This window comes from Drosophila erecta, unplaced genomic scaffold, assembly GCF_003286155.1.
Source record: "Drosophila erecta strain 14021-0224.00,06,07 unplaced genomic scaffold, DereRS2 tig00000092-arrow-pilon, whole genome shotgun sequence".
Taxonomy (NCBI): domain Eukaryota; kingdom Metazoa; phylum Arthropoda; class Insecta; order Diptera; family Drosophilidae; genus Drosophila; species Drosophila erecta.
The window spans coordinates 9,422,692-9,441,580 of record NW_020825207.1 but is presented as its reverse complement, the minus strand read 5'-3'; the positions used below and the strand labels follow the sequence as shown (position 1 = coordinate 9,441,580).

Here is an 18,889-nt window from a genome sequence, read left to right as displayed (position 1 = left end):
TCTCGTTTTCAAAATTGTAAAATATACTGGCGCATTTGAGCTCTCGTAGAAATCTTACGTGATGTGCACATGTACATCTTTTAGACCGTATGTTGAAAATTTTCTGCACATTAGTTTTACCAGAGACCATGAAGGAATAATATTTTGTATGCAATTGTATATTTAAAGTAATGTTAAACATTAAGTTAATTGGTTAACAACTCCAAGTGGGGTGGGTATTTTTTGCATCAGAAAATTTTAAATTGATGTGCAAACGAAGAAAATTACCGAGCACATAGATATTTTAAAAATATTTTTAAAAGTGATCGTACTAATTCATTTAACATGAAATTTTCTTAATTGTTCTATATCCATAGCATAGTATTTTTGGTTCCTTGAAGTACTTTTAGCCAGTATTTTCGCTCAAGTAGCGTAGCTCCACTCACTCCGAACCAAGTCGGCGAAGCAATGGCATTGCCAGATCCACTCAACAGATACCACGCACTCGTAATAGATCCAATTTGGAGAGCCAGCTTTCTCAGTTACCAAAAAGTCAGACATCGCTGGCCACTCAAAGCTCTCTCAGTCTTCTTTTATGAATATTTTTTTCGCTGGGTGCTGAGTTCGCGGGTTTTTGTTTCTCGAGCTGGCTCTTGATTATTTTCTGTTCCGATTTTCATTACGTGCCCCGAAGTCTTGGCGAACTGAACTCGGAAACGCTGAAACTCAGAAGCTCAGAAACTGTGAAACTCAGAAACTCAGGAACTGGCGAGTGAGTGCTTTTCAGCACTAGCTGCGATCGCATTACTTTCAGAGCCACCAATCAGTCTTAAGTGAGCGTGCGTCGGCATTGGCAGCAAGTTGGCTAAAAGCGGATCCTCCTCAGTGACCAACTTATCCCCCGATCTCTCTTTCGCCCCCGACACTATTGGTTAGTTTGCACTTCGCCTTAACATCTGCCTCAAGTCGTGCTCTGAAACTTTGAAATCAAGTGCAAAGTGAAACGCCCCACTGGGTGGTGCAATCAATAATATAAAATAATAATATTAATCGCGGTAATTCCAAATCATCGATTGCCAAACAATCCAAACGGAAGTGATGAAATAATTCTGATTTGTTAGAAAAGTGCGAAGTAAACCTTTGTTATTTTGTTGGACTCGGCTTGCGGAAAAACCATTGGAAAAGCTGCTGACTTAGCTCTTTGATTTTCACTTAAATGTTTGTTTTCATAGCTTTTCCAGTTTCCTCGCTCTCAGCCGTTCTCTTTGCGTGAGTTTACTTGTGTATGTGTTTCGAGTTGGTTTAGATTTTCGCGACACCGATTGAGTAAGTTTTTCCATGCGGTTTTTCCAGCGCTTGCTGGAAAATTCATGGGCAGCAAAACAAACAAAAATCTTTGTAATGGTTATGCGTTGAACAATTTAATTTGGTAAACGCAAGAAGATCTTATTAATGTTTAGTTTTAATGTCTCTGGATTTGACGCGTGGCTAATTTCAGCCAGGCACTTCTTTCATAATTTATTATGTTTTTTTTAGTGGCTGACATCGAATGTTTTGCCGCAAACCGGTTTCCCAAACTCCTGGAATCACAAATAATTTGTACAATAGTGGTGTAGAATTTCTTAATGGGCATAACAAATAAGACGAGCAAAATGTCAATTGTCCAAATTTGTAAGCAAAGTAACAAGCGCAGATGAAGTTCGTTTCTTCAGTCATTTGATTGAAAGTCTCCACGCATGTTCGTTTCTTCATTCTTTTGATTGATGCTCTACTCCCAAGTTCGTTGCTTGAATCTTTGGATTGCCTTTCATTGGAATTTCAATTTTTAAAATTATCTACCGAAAAGAGGTTCAATCAGCTTGCTTTGTTTCTGTTTATTTTGTGCAACTTTCAATGTTAAGGTCTACACAGCCATTTAATGCTAATGCCCAGCACAAGTGCGACTTGTTCGACGATTTTTTTTTATTCGGTTTTTTATGGCGCATTGAATGGAATTCCCGCGATCACTCCTCCGTCGCCAAATGTTCATGCCTAGCATAAACAAAACAGAATTATTGTTACACATTTGGTTGCCAAGGCGGAAATCAAATAAAGCAAAAAGGCTGTCAAATAAAATCGATTTGAATGGAATAAAATCATAACAGCACATGAAGAGAAATCAATGGCGCGAACCGAGATGAGAGAGATCTGTTCGTCGTAAAATAGAAAGTGACCAAAATGGATCTTAGCTCATAAACAAAACCCAAAAATTCGTCACAGTTAGAGGATACCCTCACATCAAAGCCAGAGTTGCTCAGCTAACTTGCCAAATTTATTATAGTTTGTTCATTAGGGCTTAGCTTAGTTTTTGTTTTAGCCTAGGGCTCGAAATTTGATATTTGCCATTTTAGGACTGAAAAAGAAATTGCCAAATATTTAATATGCAGAAACAGTTTGTATATACTGCGGCAAACACAGATACTCATCCATACGGGGGGAACTAAAGACCCAGCTGGGTTTCAGTCATTTGTCTAAACAGAAATTACGAACAAAGCAAAACGCAGACGTAGCAAAATTATGCAAATCTTAGGGCACATACAGCCACAGCTACCTCTGTAAATATTTATATATACTGTTTATCTATATATATAGTATTATCCATGTGCTTCTCCATCAAAAATGCAAAATAGGAAATGAGCAATGGGCAAACGCCATAACAACAAGCATTTTTCTAAGTGCCCTATTGCATTCTTCTTTGCGGATCCATACGGATGAGATAAAGAAAATACATATAAAAATGCAAAAATTAGTTAGTAAAGTTAATAACAACAAGGCGTACTTATTTAAATTTAATATAAATTCCAAATCATTGAACAATTTCTGGCTGTGCTTATTGGTGCGAATCATTTGTCTACAAGAATTATTGTTTTTAAGAGCATTATATATGAGAAGAAATACATTTTTTATTTACTAGCTATTTCATTTTTGTGTCACGGTAAGGTCTTGTTCAAGGTCCCAAAAACCTTTTTAAGATATATGTTCTTAACAAATTAGTTGTCCCATTTTATATAAGCCAAAAAAAAAATGTCAAGTTCAACGATCTGTTAGCCCTACCACAGACCATCAATAAATCAAGCCGTCAATCCCAAATGCACGATCTAAAAACCTGTTGGCCCAATCTAGCGAAGAACTTTAGGAAATCAAACAAAGGTTTTACCAATCAGCGTTGAAAATATGACAAAAATGTTGCTGGGCCAGGGCAAAAAAGCGATGAATCTCTGTGAGATTCATGGTTTCGAGGAAACCAAATGCAAATCATTCGGATGGGGGCCAGGCCAAGAGCAACCGAAACCAGTTAACTCCGATCAATTCAATGTTGGCCAAGCTGGCGGCATTCTGTCTCTGATCCGGAGAACTTAATTTGCATAATTCTGGGTTTCGGATCGGGCCACATGGCATAATGTTTTCGAAAGCGAAATGCCATTGAGCAAAATGTGTTGAGTCAGGAAAAGCCAGTGCGGATTTTTGGAGGTTGTCCGATCTGTCAGTTGGTCAATTACAAGCGAATCAATTAGCACCCGGGTGTTAGACGCCGAAAAACACTGAAATCGCGGCATTTTAACCACAGATACAAATCTGTATCCGAGAGATCTGTTCCATGTTCGATCCATTGGATTCATATGCATACGAAGACAATGCAGCACGACGATCTCTAGAGATCAACAGAGATTTGACCGTGACCGTGCATTTTGATTGAGCTGAGTTTTTTTGTTTAGCTGGCCAAACTCCGAATATTAATGGTATTTGTGGGCCTATAGATCTCCAGCTCCTAACCAGACAACACAACTCCACTCGAGATCTCCGCCTGGGCGGCCTTGACACAAATTTGGTATCGCACGAAAATGTTCGAAATTATCTCTCCGCCAACAAATTGTTACGCATTTCGTTAATTATGTTTTCCACCTGTACTCGCAGCTTGGGCAATGTGCCGTGTGAGATCTAACTACATCGGTTATACTCGTACCTTGGTTTGATTTCTTTTTAAACTTGTCGAGGCTTTTCGGTTTCTTTTTTTCGGATATACGCGTCATTTGCCATTAATTAGTCGAGCTATTGATGGTCTCGAATGGAGCGAACAAAAGGCGGCTTTGTGAATGGTTTTGCAGTTGGCCGGGAAAGTACAGTTAGCAGTGTTGGGCAACGGCCATGATTCCGATTGCGGTAGTGTGACAAGTCGAAAGTTTGGGGATATTAATTAACGTATGTTTAGCCACTCTAATCCAGTTGGTGATTAAAGTAAAAGGTTAATGGTGCTTAAGTGTGGGAAATTTGTAAGGTTAAATTAACCCACGAATTCTGCAGCTGGTTTTCTAGCCAGTGCTAGGCAACGTTGGAATATAAATGCTATAAATAACTCTTCAGAAGGATTGAAACCCCAATAAGACTATTTTAGCTTTTATCTCATGTTAAAAAACAGTTAGTTTGCTATTACTAGTCGGAATTAATTGCTTGATTTATAAGAGCAGGTTGCTTATATGTTTCATGTTGTCCATAGCACCTACTATTGCATTAATTGGTTTATTTAATGCGAAAATTAGTTTTTCTGTACATTCCCGAGTGTAATTTTCTTAGCAAACCAGTTTCATTACTTTAGCCACCCACCCAATTGTGATTCACTTATTCGGTTACAGAATTCATTCAACGTCAATTATATTAAATTTTACTATAATATCCCAGAACTCGGCCAGGAGCTCAGCAAGTATTCATTTTCAAAAAATTAACTCTGGATAAAAAGGCAATTCACAACGCTGTCCTAGCCTCCGGCCATTTAAAATGAGCTCCATTTAAGAGCTGCCGGCGCTGGAGAAGTTTCGCCAGGTTTCTCCCACAGATTTGCGAAGAGACCCCATGTAGGCACTGGGTCCGGCGATGGCGGGCGGGATTTCCATCAGTTTGGAGTCACTGAACACGGGAGTCGACGGGCGGTTAGCCGGAGCACGGGTTTTGACCACCATTCGGAAACGGGGCGGCTCCACGGACCGACGCTCCTCCTTCTTCTTGGTCTTCTTATCCTCCTTCTTGGGCAGCAGTCCTGGTTGCGCGTTGTCCTGGGGCTCGAGGAAGCCCTGTTGCCACAGAGCCGCCTGTTTCCTGGCAAACTTGTGGTACTGCTTATCGATGCCCGAGGGTCGCCGCTTTGGCAACAGCACTACCGTCTTGGCTTTCAGCGCATACGCAGGTGGCGATATCTGATGGTAGCCGCGTCGTTGGTAATCCCTTGGATATGCAGGTGGAATACCCACGACCTTCTTGCGCTTCAGGTGGGGTTTCACCTCTTCTGTGGTCTCCGATTCGCGCGAACACGGGCATGTTTGCCACGAATGCCAGTACTCTGCCTCGTTCTCCTCCTGACGCTTCCGTAACCACTCGGCAGAGGGACGATTAGGATCGTAGATCACTGTCTGGCTTTTTTGAGCTTCCTCCGATTTCTCCGGCTTGCGTCTCATGCGCTGGTAGTCCTCCGATTCCCTTTGCATTTTCTCCTCCATATACTTTTCCTTTCGTTTATCCGTACGATAGGTAATGCCCGTGGTATTAGTTTCCCTCCTAGATTCCGGGCGATTTAGCCACCTACGCCGATTCTGCTCGATGATCGCCTCCTGGCGCCTCTGGTGATCGGCCGGATCCTGAGAAATGGTACGCCGGCGCATTGTGTCCGGTTCCGCCTGACCGTCACCGAAGTGACTACTGATCCTTTTTTGGGCCTCCTTGCGACGCTCCTCACGTTCCAACTCATATTTTTGTTGCCTGTGACGGAATTTGTTCTTCGCTATATACAGGCGATCGTTGCAGTGAGACTCGTAGCCCAACTCATCCAAACGCTCGGGAAAATCGGGAGTCCACTCGCTGTCCCGCCAAGGAGACTCCTTGGGCACGTCAGCCATGTCCTTCATCTTATTGATGCCCTGTATTTGTGCCTGAGTCTGGTCGTCGAAGGTATATCGATCGGCGTAACGACGCTTTTGGCCGGAAACTGCAGGTAATCGTCGCAAACTGGAAAACTCACCCTTGGCTTTATTACTAACAAATCGCCAAGAATGATTCAGGCTCATTCGAGCCACTTTAAAAGTGGTATTCATCTTGCAATGGATTCGTCTATGATTGAACTCCCTTTTCAGAACTAATAATTTTGATGCGTGCACGAGATGATGTCTGAAAATAAAATTCCGGACTGAATTTTTGAATTTTCAATTTTGAAAGCTACAAATTTTCAACTCCGAAAATAAAAGACCAAAAATTTTGTGAACTGAACGCTTCGCAAACTGGGAATATTATGAGAACGCTAATGACTTTTCCCAGGAAGTAAAAGGCAATGCTGCCCCAGCTAAACACTAAATTCAAGCGGGTACTCATGGCCTACTTAGCGTTTAACGAAATAAACCTTTTTTTCCAAACAATCTTTGAAATGCACATAGGAAATGTGTGTTCATTTAGAAGTTCCCTGACCATGCAAGCGGTTAACCTTTGAAGTACCTATCCATTCGGTTTCACACCCAAATGGGAAAGTGTGGAGAGTTGAAATACTTAGCATTTGCCTTCGTTGAAGGTTGTCTGCCTTCCGCATCGTGCAGTCCACTTCCATCTTATTTTGATAACAGATTTATGATGCACATCCGCCGCATGCTAAACTTGACACACTGAGAAGTCCGTCTGGTTTCTGCTTTCTGGTTTTCGTTTTTCGATCGTCGTCTTTGGCTTCCTTATCGCACCGATCCAGTTGGACTAATGAACTTGAACTAACCGATGTCACGGCGCGTTTCCTTGTTTCATTCCTCTTTCACAGCTTGCCGCACCGACTTCGAATCTCAGCAGCAAATTGGCGCCGCCGACGAATCTTGAGCCCTACACCATGGCTGTCATCACGGAACATGGCGGCACCACCTCTCCCCCGGAAAACAACAACAGCATCGGCAACGGAAAACTCCGGGTCAACGGCCACCAGCTGAGCACCTCGCTGACCATACCGGAGTTCTTTGCCCACAAGAACATCTTCGTCACCGGTGGCACCGGATTTCTGGGCACCGTTCTCATCGAGGCTCTGCTGGACACACATCCCGACATTGGAACCATCTACGTGTTGGTCCGGGGCAAGCGCAAGTTCGATCCGAACGAGCGGATCCGTCGACTGCTCCAGAAGCCGGTAAGTCTGGTGGCATTTGCTTTAGATTGTTTGACCGCGCGTCGGGGTGCAGCACCCGGCCACGCCCCCTGACACGAACCTGCCCTCGACGCGCCGGCTGCAAGGTATATCATTAAAGCCAATTACGAGTCTCTTTATGGAGCGTTAATTTGTCAAAGTCGTAACCTAGCCGACCTCTTCCGCTTGGAGCCGCCATCCATGGGGCTTTCATTTTCTAGTTTTCATCATTTTATTTACTAGCAGTATGCAATACTCTTTTAGGAATTTGAAAAAATATGAAAATATTTTTCTATAATTAAAAAGTTTGGGAAAGCTTCATTTATTGTATTAAATTATCTGGTATTTTTTTTAACTGCAATATTGCATTTTTTTTAATTCAAAATAATTTGTCTAGCAGTCATACATTTTAATCATATAAATTATATTTAAAGAGTAATACATTTTCGGTCCAACAAAAAAGTGTTTAATTTTTCTTTGCTCTTTCTTTCTTTTTTTTTTGTTCGGGCCTCTACACATCTCGTAATTTTTTTATTTTTAAACTTATTTTTAATGGCCCAACAAAAAGCAGCTAACATGAAATGTGTTTTGCTTTAGAAATTGCTTACTTACGAGTGTTCCCCAAAAAAGTAAAAGTACCGAAAAAAGCACTCATCGCTAACAATCATAATTGTTTTTGGCCATAATGTGGGCGTGTATAGTTAGCAACCCGACCTCCAAACAGTAGTGAAATTAATTTTCAACATCCGTCTTTAGAGGGGAAGAAATGGGTCTCCTACTGGCTTAAAAATGTTAAGTAGTACATGTGTATATAAAACTTTGATCCGCTGCGATTGCAAGTCATAAAGCTTTTAATACTTCCAAATTATGACCCCCTGCTATTAGTTAGAGTTACGCTTCATAAAATTATGTTCGAAAAAATGTTCGTTTAATATTGCGAATATATATTTTTCAATTTATGGTATACTTTTTTCAGATTTTCGAGAAGTACTCGGAGAAGACTCTATCGAAGGTCGTCCCAGTAGTTGGCGAACTGAGCGAACCGAACTTCGGCTTTGACCCCGAACTCCTGCAGGAGCTGATCGAGCGGGTCAATGTGATCTACCACAGTGCGGCCACCATCAAGTTCAGCTCCCCGCTGCGCACCGCCATTCGCACCAATCTCACGGGAACGATGCGCACCATTGAGCTGGCCAAGCAATTGAAGCAACTGGCCGCCTACATCTATTGCTCCACGGCCTTCTGCAATAGCAACAATCGTGGTCTGATTGCCGAGGAGGTGTACAAGTCACAGTTCGACCCGTACGAGATGATGAAGATGGCCGAAGACGACGCCGCCTGGGAGGACTTCACCGATCAGAAGTGCAAGGGCTATATCCGGGATCATCCCAATACGTATACGTTCACCAAGAATCTGTCGGAGAATCTGCTGATGGCCGAAATGTCCGGACTGCCAGCAGCCATAGTTAGGCCATCGATTGGTGAGATTCCATTGGGAAAGCGACTGGAAAATGTCCTTTTAATTGCTTTTGGTTTCTAGTTTATGGAACCTTGGAGCACCCGATGAAGGGTTGGGTGGGCAATGCAAACTCTGGTCACCTGGGCTTTCTGGCCGGCTTCGTGAAGGGAATTTTCCGCACCATGTGCGGGAATGCTAGTGCTGTGATCGACATCATACCATGCGACTATGTGATCAACTCATCACTGGTTATGGGCTGGTATGTGGGCACCCGGAAGCTGGAGCAGCCGGAGATCATCCATTGCACCTCGGGAGAGGTTAATCCTCTGAATCTCGCCGAGTTCTGCACGATCATCAACGACAGTGTGGAGCGGCATCCACCAAATAGTTTTGTTTGGAAACCGGTGACAAAGTTGCGCAACGGATGGCGTTACAATCTGTTCTTCTATCTGTTTCATTTGCTGCCAGCGATGGTCTTCATCATACCAGAGAAGCTATTCGGAATCGGAATGCCCCAGCACACGTAAGTATCTTAAATGACGTTAAGTCTTCGCACAAAAAGCTGGGTCAACTTAGTTTCTAACCACAATATTTGTCTTCTGCAGAGCCTACGAGTACATGCGGGTGTTCCAAAAAGGAACCAAGGCCTTTGACTACTTCCTGGACAAGGACTTCCGCTACTCCTTGAAGAATGCGCTGCGTATATCAGCATTAATACCGGAGAGCGATCGGAGGCGCTATAACTTCGATGCCAGTCAGTGCGATTGGTCGGAGTTCATCGATCGGTGTCTGATCGGAATCCGGCGTTTCTACTTCAAGGAGTCGGCAGTGACCACGGAGTGGCATCGCAACTACTGGAAGGTGTAAGTGCCTGACACCACTGATCTAAAGCACGCGAATTCAATTTCATTTATACCCTGTCTTTAGCTTTAACTTCCTGTACTACGCGGGCTTTGTGGTCATCTTTGCCGTCCTGTACTTTGCCCTCACTTTAACGCTGGGCCTGCAGATCGGTCTTACGTTGGCGGTCCTGATCTGGGGATTCCTGGTTTGGTTGTAGCCTGTTTTCTGGATCGCAGACCGTGGGATTGTGCAATATTCCCGCCTCAAGTCCGGTCCTACCACACATGGTTGTTCGTTTCCATCCGTAGTTTGTTCTAGTAGGGTATCGTGTATTTTACTTTTAAGTCCTTTCACACAAGCCAAGTACAAGTCAGCGAAATGTATCATATGAATTAACAATCGAAGCAACACTAGACACGAATCTATTCACACAGCAATGCAAAAGTAACCCAAAACTTAGTCACTTTAAATAAACACGTAATGTAAAAGTAATGACAATTTTAGATTGTTGTAATAATCAACCGGTTTATAGTCAAATAGTCGAAGAATACGAGAACTAAACATTAATTGATTAAATATGTAACTATTATTCAAATAAATATGATTTTTATATTAAGGAAAGATAATGTGTTCTTATTAAGTGTATTAAAGTGGGGACGGATTTGGTATTTGAATTTTGGTCAAAAAAATTAAGAAATGTCCCAAGGCTGAAGTTCTATACTCCATAACTCAACTTACCTTAATCGGATTTTGATGTGGCATACCTCTAAATGTTTCTGGCGCAATTCTCTACAAATCTGCATTCAAATTTAGAAATATATTTTTTTTCAATTTTTTTTTAATTTTCTTGATTTTATGATGTTGCGGAAATTCAAAAAGTTAAAAAATGTCCCAAGGCTGAAGTTGTATACTCCATAACTCAACTTATCTTAATCGGATTTTGATGCGGCATACCTCTAAATGTTTCTGGAGCAATTCTCTACAAATCTGCTTTCAAATTTAGAAATATATTTTTTTTCAATTTTTTTTTAATTTTCTTGATGTTATGATCTTGCGGAAATTCAAAAAGTTAAAAAATGTCCCAAGGCTGAAGTTGTATACTCCATAACTCAACTTATCTTTATCGGATTTTGAAGTGGCATACCTCTAAACGTTTCTGGCGCAATTCTCTACAAATCTGCATTCAAACTTATATTTTTTTTTTTTAATTTTTTTGTAATTTATTTGATGTTTTAAGCGTTTTAAGCTCCATATCTTATCTTAATCGGATTTTGAAGTGGCATAATTCGTTTTGGACAATGTACAGTGGCGACACCTGCAACTATTTTTACATACAGTTTCTACATTGTATATAATAAATACATGCTTTGGTTCCGCAATATTCCGACAGGGGCGCTGTCTGACGAGAAGAGAAAACATATGCCGCTGAAATAATGAAATAAGTATCTGTAAGATAGCAAAAAATGTATCCGTAGAGCTCGCTCTCATTGTATCTGCTGTCTCGCAAACTCAGTGATTAAACCACATTGTATGTGATGAGATAAGAAGGTGAATATAGGGGGGCCAAGCCGAGCAAACACTCCCCATTGAGACGCCACTGGCTAACTGGTTTGGCCGACGATCGTGATCGCTATTATGACGATCCGCGGAGCGTAGTTAATGATCATCTACGATCCGTCGGCTTGCGGCCGAGCACATTTCGGTGGCCATTGACGGCATAAGATTCAGTTGAAGTTTTACTGTTGCCGGCTAACGTTCGAGAATCGGAGGATCGGAGAAACGCAGATAAAGATAAACTCGCCCATTCAGCTGCCTTGCTCACACTCACACTCGCGCACTCGCACACACCGACACACACACACACACACACACGTTCGTTGTGGCACACACGTGCAGTTGCACTGGTGTTGGTAATTTGTTTACAGTCGCATCGCAACAACAATAAAAGCAGTGGAGTAAAAGATAGAAAGACGAAATAAATGCGAAGAGGAGGGCGATAAAAAGAAAGAGAGCTACGTGGAAAAGAGAAATTTCGACGTTCTAAGCCGAGTTTTAGCCTTAAACAAATAATCAGAACGAGCGGATAGACTGCAACTGGCATTATTATTGGCAATTACCACAGCTGCTGAGAAACCATGGCCAGGTAAGTCCACCTCGATTTGGCTCTAAGCAACGGCTTCTGCTCAATTTTGGTCGTATTTAATTTTGGTAGCACGTTTGACAACTTTCGACCTGTTTTTGTCCCGCTTTCGAGCGCCTTTGTGAGGTTAGAAAGACGGAGCAAAGTTCGAAGTGCGACAAAAATCTGGTGTAAAGAACACAAGCCGAGCTAAAGATTTACTTAGCAAATAGGTGGAACCAAAATAGATATTTTAACTTTTATAGACAAAATCATCCATATAAGGCTGAAGCTCAGTAATGCACTCTAACATTAAATGCCAACTTCCCCAAACTTGAACTTCAAACTCTGCTCAGAGTAGATCATCATTAAAAGCACACTCATAATTTTCACTTTTAGTGGATAGGTTAAAATCCATGATCTGTAATCCCACATAGCCTTTGGATTTGGGACTCAATACAAATGTTTTTGGACATAATATAGTTGATGCTATTGAGGTCACACTGTACTATAATTAACACTTGCGTTGGCGGCTAATTCTACATCATTACGAACTGACAGTGGGTCATTTGGCCGGACACTTTCGCCAGCGAGAATCGAGAATCCATCACCTGAGAGTCACCTGCAATGGGAGAACAATAAAATTTTTCATTAACCTGTTAGAGGTGGCTGTGCACTATTAGCCAGATGAAGAGGGAAATGCGAACAGGGCTAGGCATTTCATTTAAACGCTGAATCTTTGACCTGTTTGAAAAGCCCTTTTGGAAATCGCAAGTTGCCTTTTCAGCCGCATGACGTCAATGTGCCGGAAATCAAGCGAAAATTACAGGTTTTAAAATCAAAGGGAACCGCAGGGAAACAAGATCATTACATATAGTGGCCACCGCATCCTGACAGGTTGCACAAAACGTTTTCGGGACGAATATTAATAATAATATGCCGGAGATTTATGGCCCATCACAAGGTTGACTGCAGTTGGCAGGGTCAGTTACCCAAAGTCGAGTGGCTTAATTGCCGAGGTGGGCATGGCAATCATTTAAGTTGATGTGCAAGCTAATGATATGGGGGTTCTTAACGCCAGTGTCCAAACGGAATGCGGTAAACTGTGGCAAATGCTTGCGTATTATGCAAGGCATTAGGGTACTAAGCTGGATTTTTCGAATAACACTACTTTATTACTTACTTCCTCACTTGTAGCTGCGTTCCATTAAATACAATATTCGTGTAGTTATCTCAATTCCAAGGCAAAGCAAAACCTTAATTTGAAACAAATTTCAAGTAGCACTGCCACCATAAATCGGCTTACTTAATTAACCCAGATAAGCAGCAAACTGGCCAACACAAAAATCTAATCTCAGAAGTTGATTTACAGCTGATAAGAAAGTTAATTTAAAAGAGTTGGCCAAAGAAAGGAGTGAATTGGAAACCCTAAGCAAAACGCTCCGTGAGTTATTAGCCATTTGTGTTGATTGGGTCACCTGTCCCTACCGTTTTCGCCCTTTTCCCCCCAAATTCGCTGGTCCACGAAGTGAAAGCTCAACTTGGCTTACAAGCGAGCGTTCAAACTGTGAGCCTGGTTGGGATGATGACTTGCCTTTTCGGGTGTGCAAATATGAGCACCTGCAAAGGCTTCAACTGCACTTTATTTACTTGCGACGGGTCTGCCATCTCGAGGGTCTCCTTTAATTGCTAAAAAGAAAATTTGCATATCGTTTTGTTTCTTTTTTTTGCCTATTCAAATATGGGAAATGTAAATGCAACACATATGCCGCCATCCAAATCACATTTGTTATGCAGAAATTATATCACGCATCGTTAGAGGGGAGTAAAAAGCAAAGAAATCATCTTCAATGTTCGTCATTATAAAATCATTTGGCCTAGCAAAAAAAGTGGAGACAGCACACTGCGATGGAGGTCATTAAAAGAGAAATGCGCCAGACTTGACTAATTGAATGAACGTGTTGCGTGTTTGCTGGAGCCCCAATACGTTTTGTAATTTGATCGAAATTGTTCAAAAATTAGTCGATAGCAAGCTGGAAATGGGAATTCCCCTAAGCTAAAGAGCTTGAGTAAACTGTTTTGCAGCGAAAACCACTTAAATGTATTGTTAAAAGGACCCTAAGCACTTTCGAGTTGCTTAGATATGGTTAATAGTTCGGCTATATGACTCGGACGAATAATAACGGGAAGAGTAGACTAATATGAAATTTATTGATAATTCGTGAGATACCGAAAACCATGTCAAACCATTTCATTTATCAGTTTGAACGCGCGACTACTTTCCATTCGATTGCCCATTTCGAAGTACCAAGAAAACAGCGACACCCACGAGATTGTTTTGCATTCCGGCATTGAACTGCCAGTCGACACCTGCTAGGTAATCATTAGCTAAACCAATATTAGAGGACATACAATGGGCACTTAGAACTCGGAGTCCATGAGAAAAACGGGTTTTTAGCGGGACAAAGAGCCAAGATGCCCTGCCTTGGAGGTTTTACGGGTGAACGAGTGTCGTAAGCAATGGTGGCTCCAGTCGACCGTTTGAATGGGCGGCGAGAGAAAGTTCGGTTCATCTTTTATGACGTCTGTATATTTGGTCGTAGCAGTCGTATTATATAAGCACTATAGACGCACCGAACTGATTGGTAAACCCCTAATGTTTCAGCTCGCCCGTCACAGACTTCTATGCGGGTCGCAATGTCTTCATCACGGGAGCCACGGGCTTCGTGGGCGTCACCATTGTGGAGAAACTGCTGCGCGATGTTCCCAACGTGGGCACACTGTACCTGCTGATGCGGGCCAAGAAGGGCAAGAATGTCCAGGAGCGGCTGGAGGAGCTGAAGAAGAACTCCGTGTTCGACAAGTTCAAGGAGCTGCAGCTGGAGGCGCGTCTCTCCAAGATCGTTCCCATCGAGGGCGATGTGGGCCTGGAGCATCTGGGCATCTCGCCAAAGGATCGCCAGATCCTGATCGACAACGTGAACGTCGTCTTTCACTCGGCTGCCACCTTGGACTTCTTCCAGTCCCTGAAGGAGACCACCAACATCAACTTGCGCGGCACTAGGCGAGTGATGGAGCTGTGCCAGCAGATAACGAACCTGGATGCTTTGGTCCATGTGTCCAGCGCCTATGTGAATGCCTATTTGACCAAGGTCGAGGAGAGGCTATATCCCTCGCCCGATGATCCCGAGAAGATCATCCAGCTCTCGGAGACCCTCAACGACGAGGCCCTCAAGGAACTGGAACCAAAGTGAGTGATCGTTATAAACTAATATGTTTGTGTTTATAAATAATGAATTATCATCATTCAGACTTCTGAAGGATCACCCCAACACCTATACCTTTACCAAGCATCTGGCGGAGCACGAGGTGGCCAATGTGGCCAGTAAATTCCCCTGCGGCATCGTCCGCCCCAGTATGAGTGAGTATTAAATTGTTAGTTAGCTATTTCGCAGAAACTAACGAATCATTTAAACATCATAAAGTCACTGCCGCTTGGAAGGAACCTCTTCCTGGATGGACCATTTCGAAGAACGGTCCCCAGGGCTTCTTCATGGGCGCCTCCAAGGGCGTGCTGCGTCGCCTTCCCCTGGATCCCAGCATCATCATGGACTACATACCCATCGATGTGGTGGTCAATGGCATCATAACCACTGGCTACTATGTGAACTCGCTGCAGGCGAAAAACGGAGGACGCCCAGCCGATCTGCAGATCTTCCACCTGACCTCCAGCACATACAAGCCCTTCCGATTCGAGCTGATGACGGACAAGATCAACAGCTACCTACACGACTATCCCCTGAACAGTGCCGTCTGGTATCCCAACCTGCGCCTGGTCAAGAGCCTCTGGGTCTTCCGGCTGAGCGCCATTCTGTTCCACTTCATACCTGCTATTATCCTGGATCTGGTCACCAAAATCGGAGGCGGCAGGCCCATGTAAGCATACATTGCTCTAACATATTGGTGAATCAGTTTCCTGATAACCTGCATAATTTCAATACATTTTCAGCTTGGTTCGTCTGCACAAGAACGTATGGAACTCACTGAATACCCTGGAAAAGTTCATCTTCACGGAGTGGCACTTTGACAGCAAGCGTCTATTGGCGCTGTCGAAAACCCAGAATCTAGTGGACAAAAAGAAGTTCTTCATCGACATCGGGGAGCTGACGTGGGATGAGTACTTCGCCAACACGATCCTGGGTGTGCGCCAGTACCTCAGCAAGGAGCCGCCCAAGAACCTGGAGAAGGCGCGCCGCAAGGACAAAATGTAAATATAAATATATAAATGTAAAAGTGCCATACTTACCCTTGTCCATTCCAGTCTCCTGGGACTTCATGTGGCGCTGCAGCTCTCATTCTGGTACGGAGTCTTCAAGTTGATCGTGTGCCTCACCGGAATCTCGTCGGCTAAAGCAGCTCTGGTCCTGCCCGTCCTTTACTACCTGTTTGGACTGCTTTAAGAAGCTGAGCAATTTCCCCCGTAGCTCAACATTTTCTCAATGTTATTTATGCTTAATGCACTTTGTATGAGGTTTGGTTTTACAATATAAATACAAAAACAACAGGCACATTTTTGATTTGAGCGCTACTCCGCCACCGAGAAATCTGATCTAGAATTAGAATTACCCTGAGTTGAGGATCTTTTTTTAAATAACTAAAATATTTTGCTTTTAAGCGTGTTAAATAATGAAGAAATTAAAGCTTTTAAGTTTTTGACTTCCCACCGAACTGCCTAAGAGACCTGGTCACATCGACTCTCGCGTTTAGTGTGACCACAGCAATGGACGCCTGGAAATACCCAAGTGCATCTCAAACCCGAATCAACAGTTCCCCAACAAAAACAAGAGCGCGACCAGCTGGTCCAGTGCATCCAAAACACCTCCAATTGGCCGAAGTGTGCAGGAAAAGCGAGGGCTTTTCTCCGCACCCTGACCCATTTGCGGACACACAAACGCTTTCCCAGTGCAGAGAAGTCATGTATTGAGCCGCCCGAGAATGCGGAGCCCAGAAACGGACAGTGAGCACTCGGAATCGGACTCCGTCGCCTGCTCCACGGACAGCCAGTCCAGCGGATTGGGGGCGGTGCGCCATCAGCGACGGAGCACCCATCGTACGGATGCCCTCAGCCTCAAGGCCATGGCGCCTAGGTGAGTCAGTGGCTGAGTATGAGTCTGGAAGGAGAGTCCAAAGTGCCAGCTTATCAGTAATCTAATCTGACCCTTCTGAAGGCCCAATGCCGGACCCGGCGGCTGGTTATGTCTACTGCTGCCGCTGGCCTTCAGCGTGCGCCTGTTGCACGCTACGCCGGAATGCAAGGAGCAGGAGAGGATGCAGTGGCTCCTCACCGTGGCCGCCGGCGGGATGGCCATCGAAACTCTGTGTTTCTTCATCTACGCCTTTGTGAAGACGGGCATCCTGGTTAAGTGCCTGGTGAGCCTCCTGCCCGGAGTGGCCACCAGCTTGGGCTTCTATCTGCTGGTGGACACCTCGCTGACCTTCGCCATAGTCGTCGGATTCGTGATGACCTCTACGTATCAGCAAATCTACATTTATACGCTGCGTGGCTTCCAGCGTTCCTTCACCTACGGAGAAGCCTCCGTTTTTGTCCAGGGGCTGGTGCTCTTCGCTTTGAGCGCCATCCACCGCCTGGGTGGATTCTTCTGCGGCGGTTCCTGGCCAAGCGATGAATTCGAGACGCTCGACATGATCATGGTGGTATGCAAGGCTATGAGTGTTAAACAGAATGCACTTAACTTTCATTAACCCGCTTGTCTTTGATCTACAGAATGCCCTATTTTGCCTGCTGCTGTTCTGCGTGGCACTCATCCTGTTTCCATCGCTGAGGAAGCCGCTCCGCTTCTACATGTGGACGGCGGTGCTCCTTTTGGCCGTCACCTGTATGCCGGTGACGCGACCTCTTCCTCTGCTAGCACTCGTGCAGTTCCTGCTCCGGGATCGCGAAAGACTGGCCATCCTGGTCTTCTATATGCTGCTGGTTGTGCTCACCTGCCTCACTGTCGCCTGGCAAATTGGAAGCTCCGCGAAGGCCAATACACGAGTGCGCAAGATCTTCCACCTGCTGATTGTCATGGTCTATATCCCCGGCCTGGTCTTCGAGTGCGCCCTACTCTACTTGGCCACTGGCGTGGCATTGGCCGCTTTTGTGGTCCTGGAGCTGGTGCGTCTGCTGAAGATTCCGCCATTCGCCGACAGACTGGCTGTGGCTTTCAGCACATTCAAGGACGAAAAGGACGCCGGAGAGCTGGCTTTGACTCCGTTCTGCTTGCTCATCGGCTGCTCAATGCCCATTTGGATGACCCCATGTCCGTGCTCCGGCGGCAATACCCTGGCCTTGCTTTCGGGGATCCTAGCAGTCGGCGTAGGAGACACTGCTGCCAGTGTACTGGGTTCAAAGCTGGGACGCCACAAGTGGGCAAGTAAGTAAACCTTTGAGATACGCCGACCTTCCAACAGGTTCATCCGCATATATAAGATTCTATTTTAATACATGTGTCATACCCTTAGGATCTTCCCGATCCCTGGAGGGCACCATTGCTTTCGTCGTCTCCATTCTAACAGCCGTCTGGCTGCTGGAGGCTACCGGCTTGGTGGCCATGAGCCAGGCCAAGTGGTTCGCCACCATTTTCGCAGCACTGAACTCGGCTCTGTTGGAAGCATTCACCGACCAGGTGGACAACCTGGTGCTGCCCCTGATATTCTATACCATTGTGGGCCTGGCCTAATTGGATGCATATGGATACAAATTAGTTCTAATGCTTGCATTCCTCGGTGTATTTATTTATAAAATTGCGCGGTTTAACCAAGTGTAGAGAGCCCATTGGTTCAGTAAGAACCAATCAAATTGTTTAATAAGAAAGTTTATAAAACTATATTCCTTATCACATTTCGCGGTCCTTTTTTATGGGATTGAGAAATTAATTATTTGAATATGCCTGTACACCTTTCTAATCGAACACATTAGCAATAAGGGATTAGCAATAAAAGGTCTTAGATTGATTTTAGAATTCGAGATTTGTATTATCGGGCAGCAGGTGAGATTAATTTATATATTACTTATATGTTCATCCATGCCACTTGACATCTCTTACTCTTGAATGGTAAAGTTACTAATTTTTAATAATTATATACTTTTGAAGTCCGACATCTATTTTGTTTACTTACAAGGACTAAAACTTATTTTGCGTTTTCTAGTAAGTTTGATCGCATGAATCCAATAAGAATGCGCTGGCTTAACAGGGCACCCCGACGGCTGTTATGTTAACATAATCCACTCCGCGGCCGTCTAGCAGAA

The 18,889-nt window shown here is 44.0% G+C and overlaps 4 protein-coding genes across 5 annotated transcripts; 3 read left to right on the top strand and 1 right to left on the bottom strand.

The window, feature by feature from the left end:
• The first annotated feature begins 523 nt into the window (after positions 1-523).
• On the top strand, positions 524-10,079 carry LOC6548540 (putative fatty acyl-CoA reductase CG8303). 2 transcript variants are annotated; one of them, XM_026980632.1, is made up of 6 exons: positions 524-910; positions 6,803-7,159; positions 8,133-8,637; positions 8,697-9,138; positions 9,221-9,478; positions 9,543-10,079. In XM_026980632.1, the coding sequence occupies exons 2-6, from the start codon at positions 6,869-6,871 to the stop codon at positions 9,673-9,675; spliced, it is 1,629 nt and encodes a 542-aa protein (XP_026836433.1). In that variant the 5' UTR covers positions 524-910; positions 6,803-6,868; the 3' UTR covers positions 9,676-10,079. The 2 variants fall into 2 exon arrangements, with proteins under 2 accessions (XP_026836433.1, XP_026836434.1); XM_026980633.1 differs by lacking the exon at positions 524-910 and adding an exon at positions 917-1,305.
• LOC6548539 lies at positions 4,639-6,358 on the bottom strand. The gene has a single exon (XM_001975295.3). The coding sequence runs from the start codon at positions 6,096-6,098 to the stop codon at positions 4,803-4,805; it is 1,296 nt and encodes a 431-aa protein (XP_001975331.1). The 5' UTR covers positions 6,099-6,358; the 3' UTR covers positions 4,639-4,802.
• An 816-nt stretch (positions 10,080-10,895) lies between the features above and the next one.
• On the top strand, positions 10,896-16,139 carry LOC6548541 (putative fatty acyl-CoA reductase CG8306). The gene is made up of 6 exons (XM_001975297.3): positions 10,896-11,601; positions 14,243-14,827; positions 14,889-14,998; positions 15,063-15,513; positions 15,587-15,844; positions 15,899-16,139. Exons 1-6 carry the CDS (start codon positions 11,594-11,596, stop codon positions 16,035-16,037), a joined length of 1,551 nt encoding a protein of 516 aa, XP_001975333.1. The 5' UTR covers positions 10,896-11,593; the 3' UTR covers positions 16,038-16,139.
• Positions 16,140-16,345: 206 nt separating this feature from the next.
• LOC6548542 (dolichol kinase) lies at positions 16,346-18,481 on the top strand. Its single transcript, XM_001975298.3, has 4 exons — positions 16,346-16,724; positions 16,806-17,292; positions 17,363-18,014; positions 18,103-18,481. The coding sequence occupies exons 1-4, from the start codon at positions 16,573-16,575 to the stop codon at positions 18,318-18,320; spliced, it is 1,509 nt and encodes a 502-aa protein (XP_001975334.1). The 5' UTR covers positions 16,346-16,572; the 3' UTR covers positions 18,321-18,481.
• The last annotated feature ends 408 nt before the right edge of the window (positions 18,482-18,889 follow it).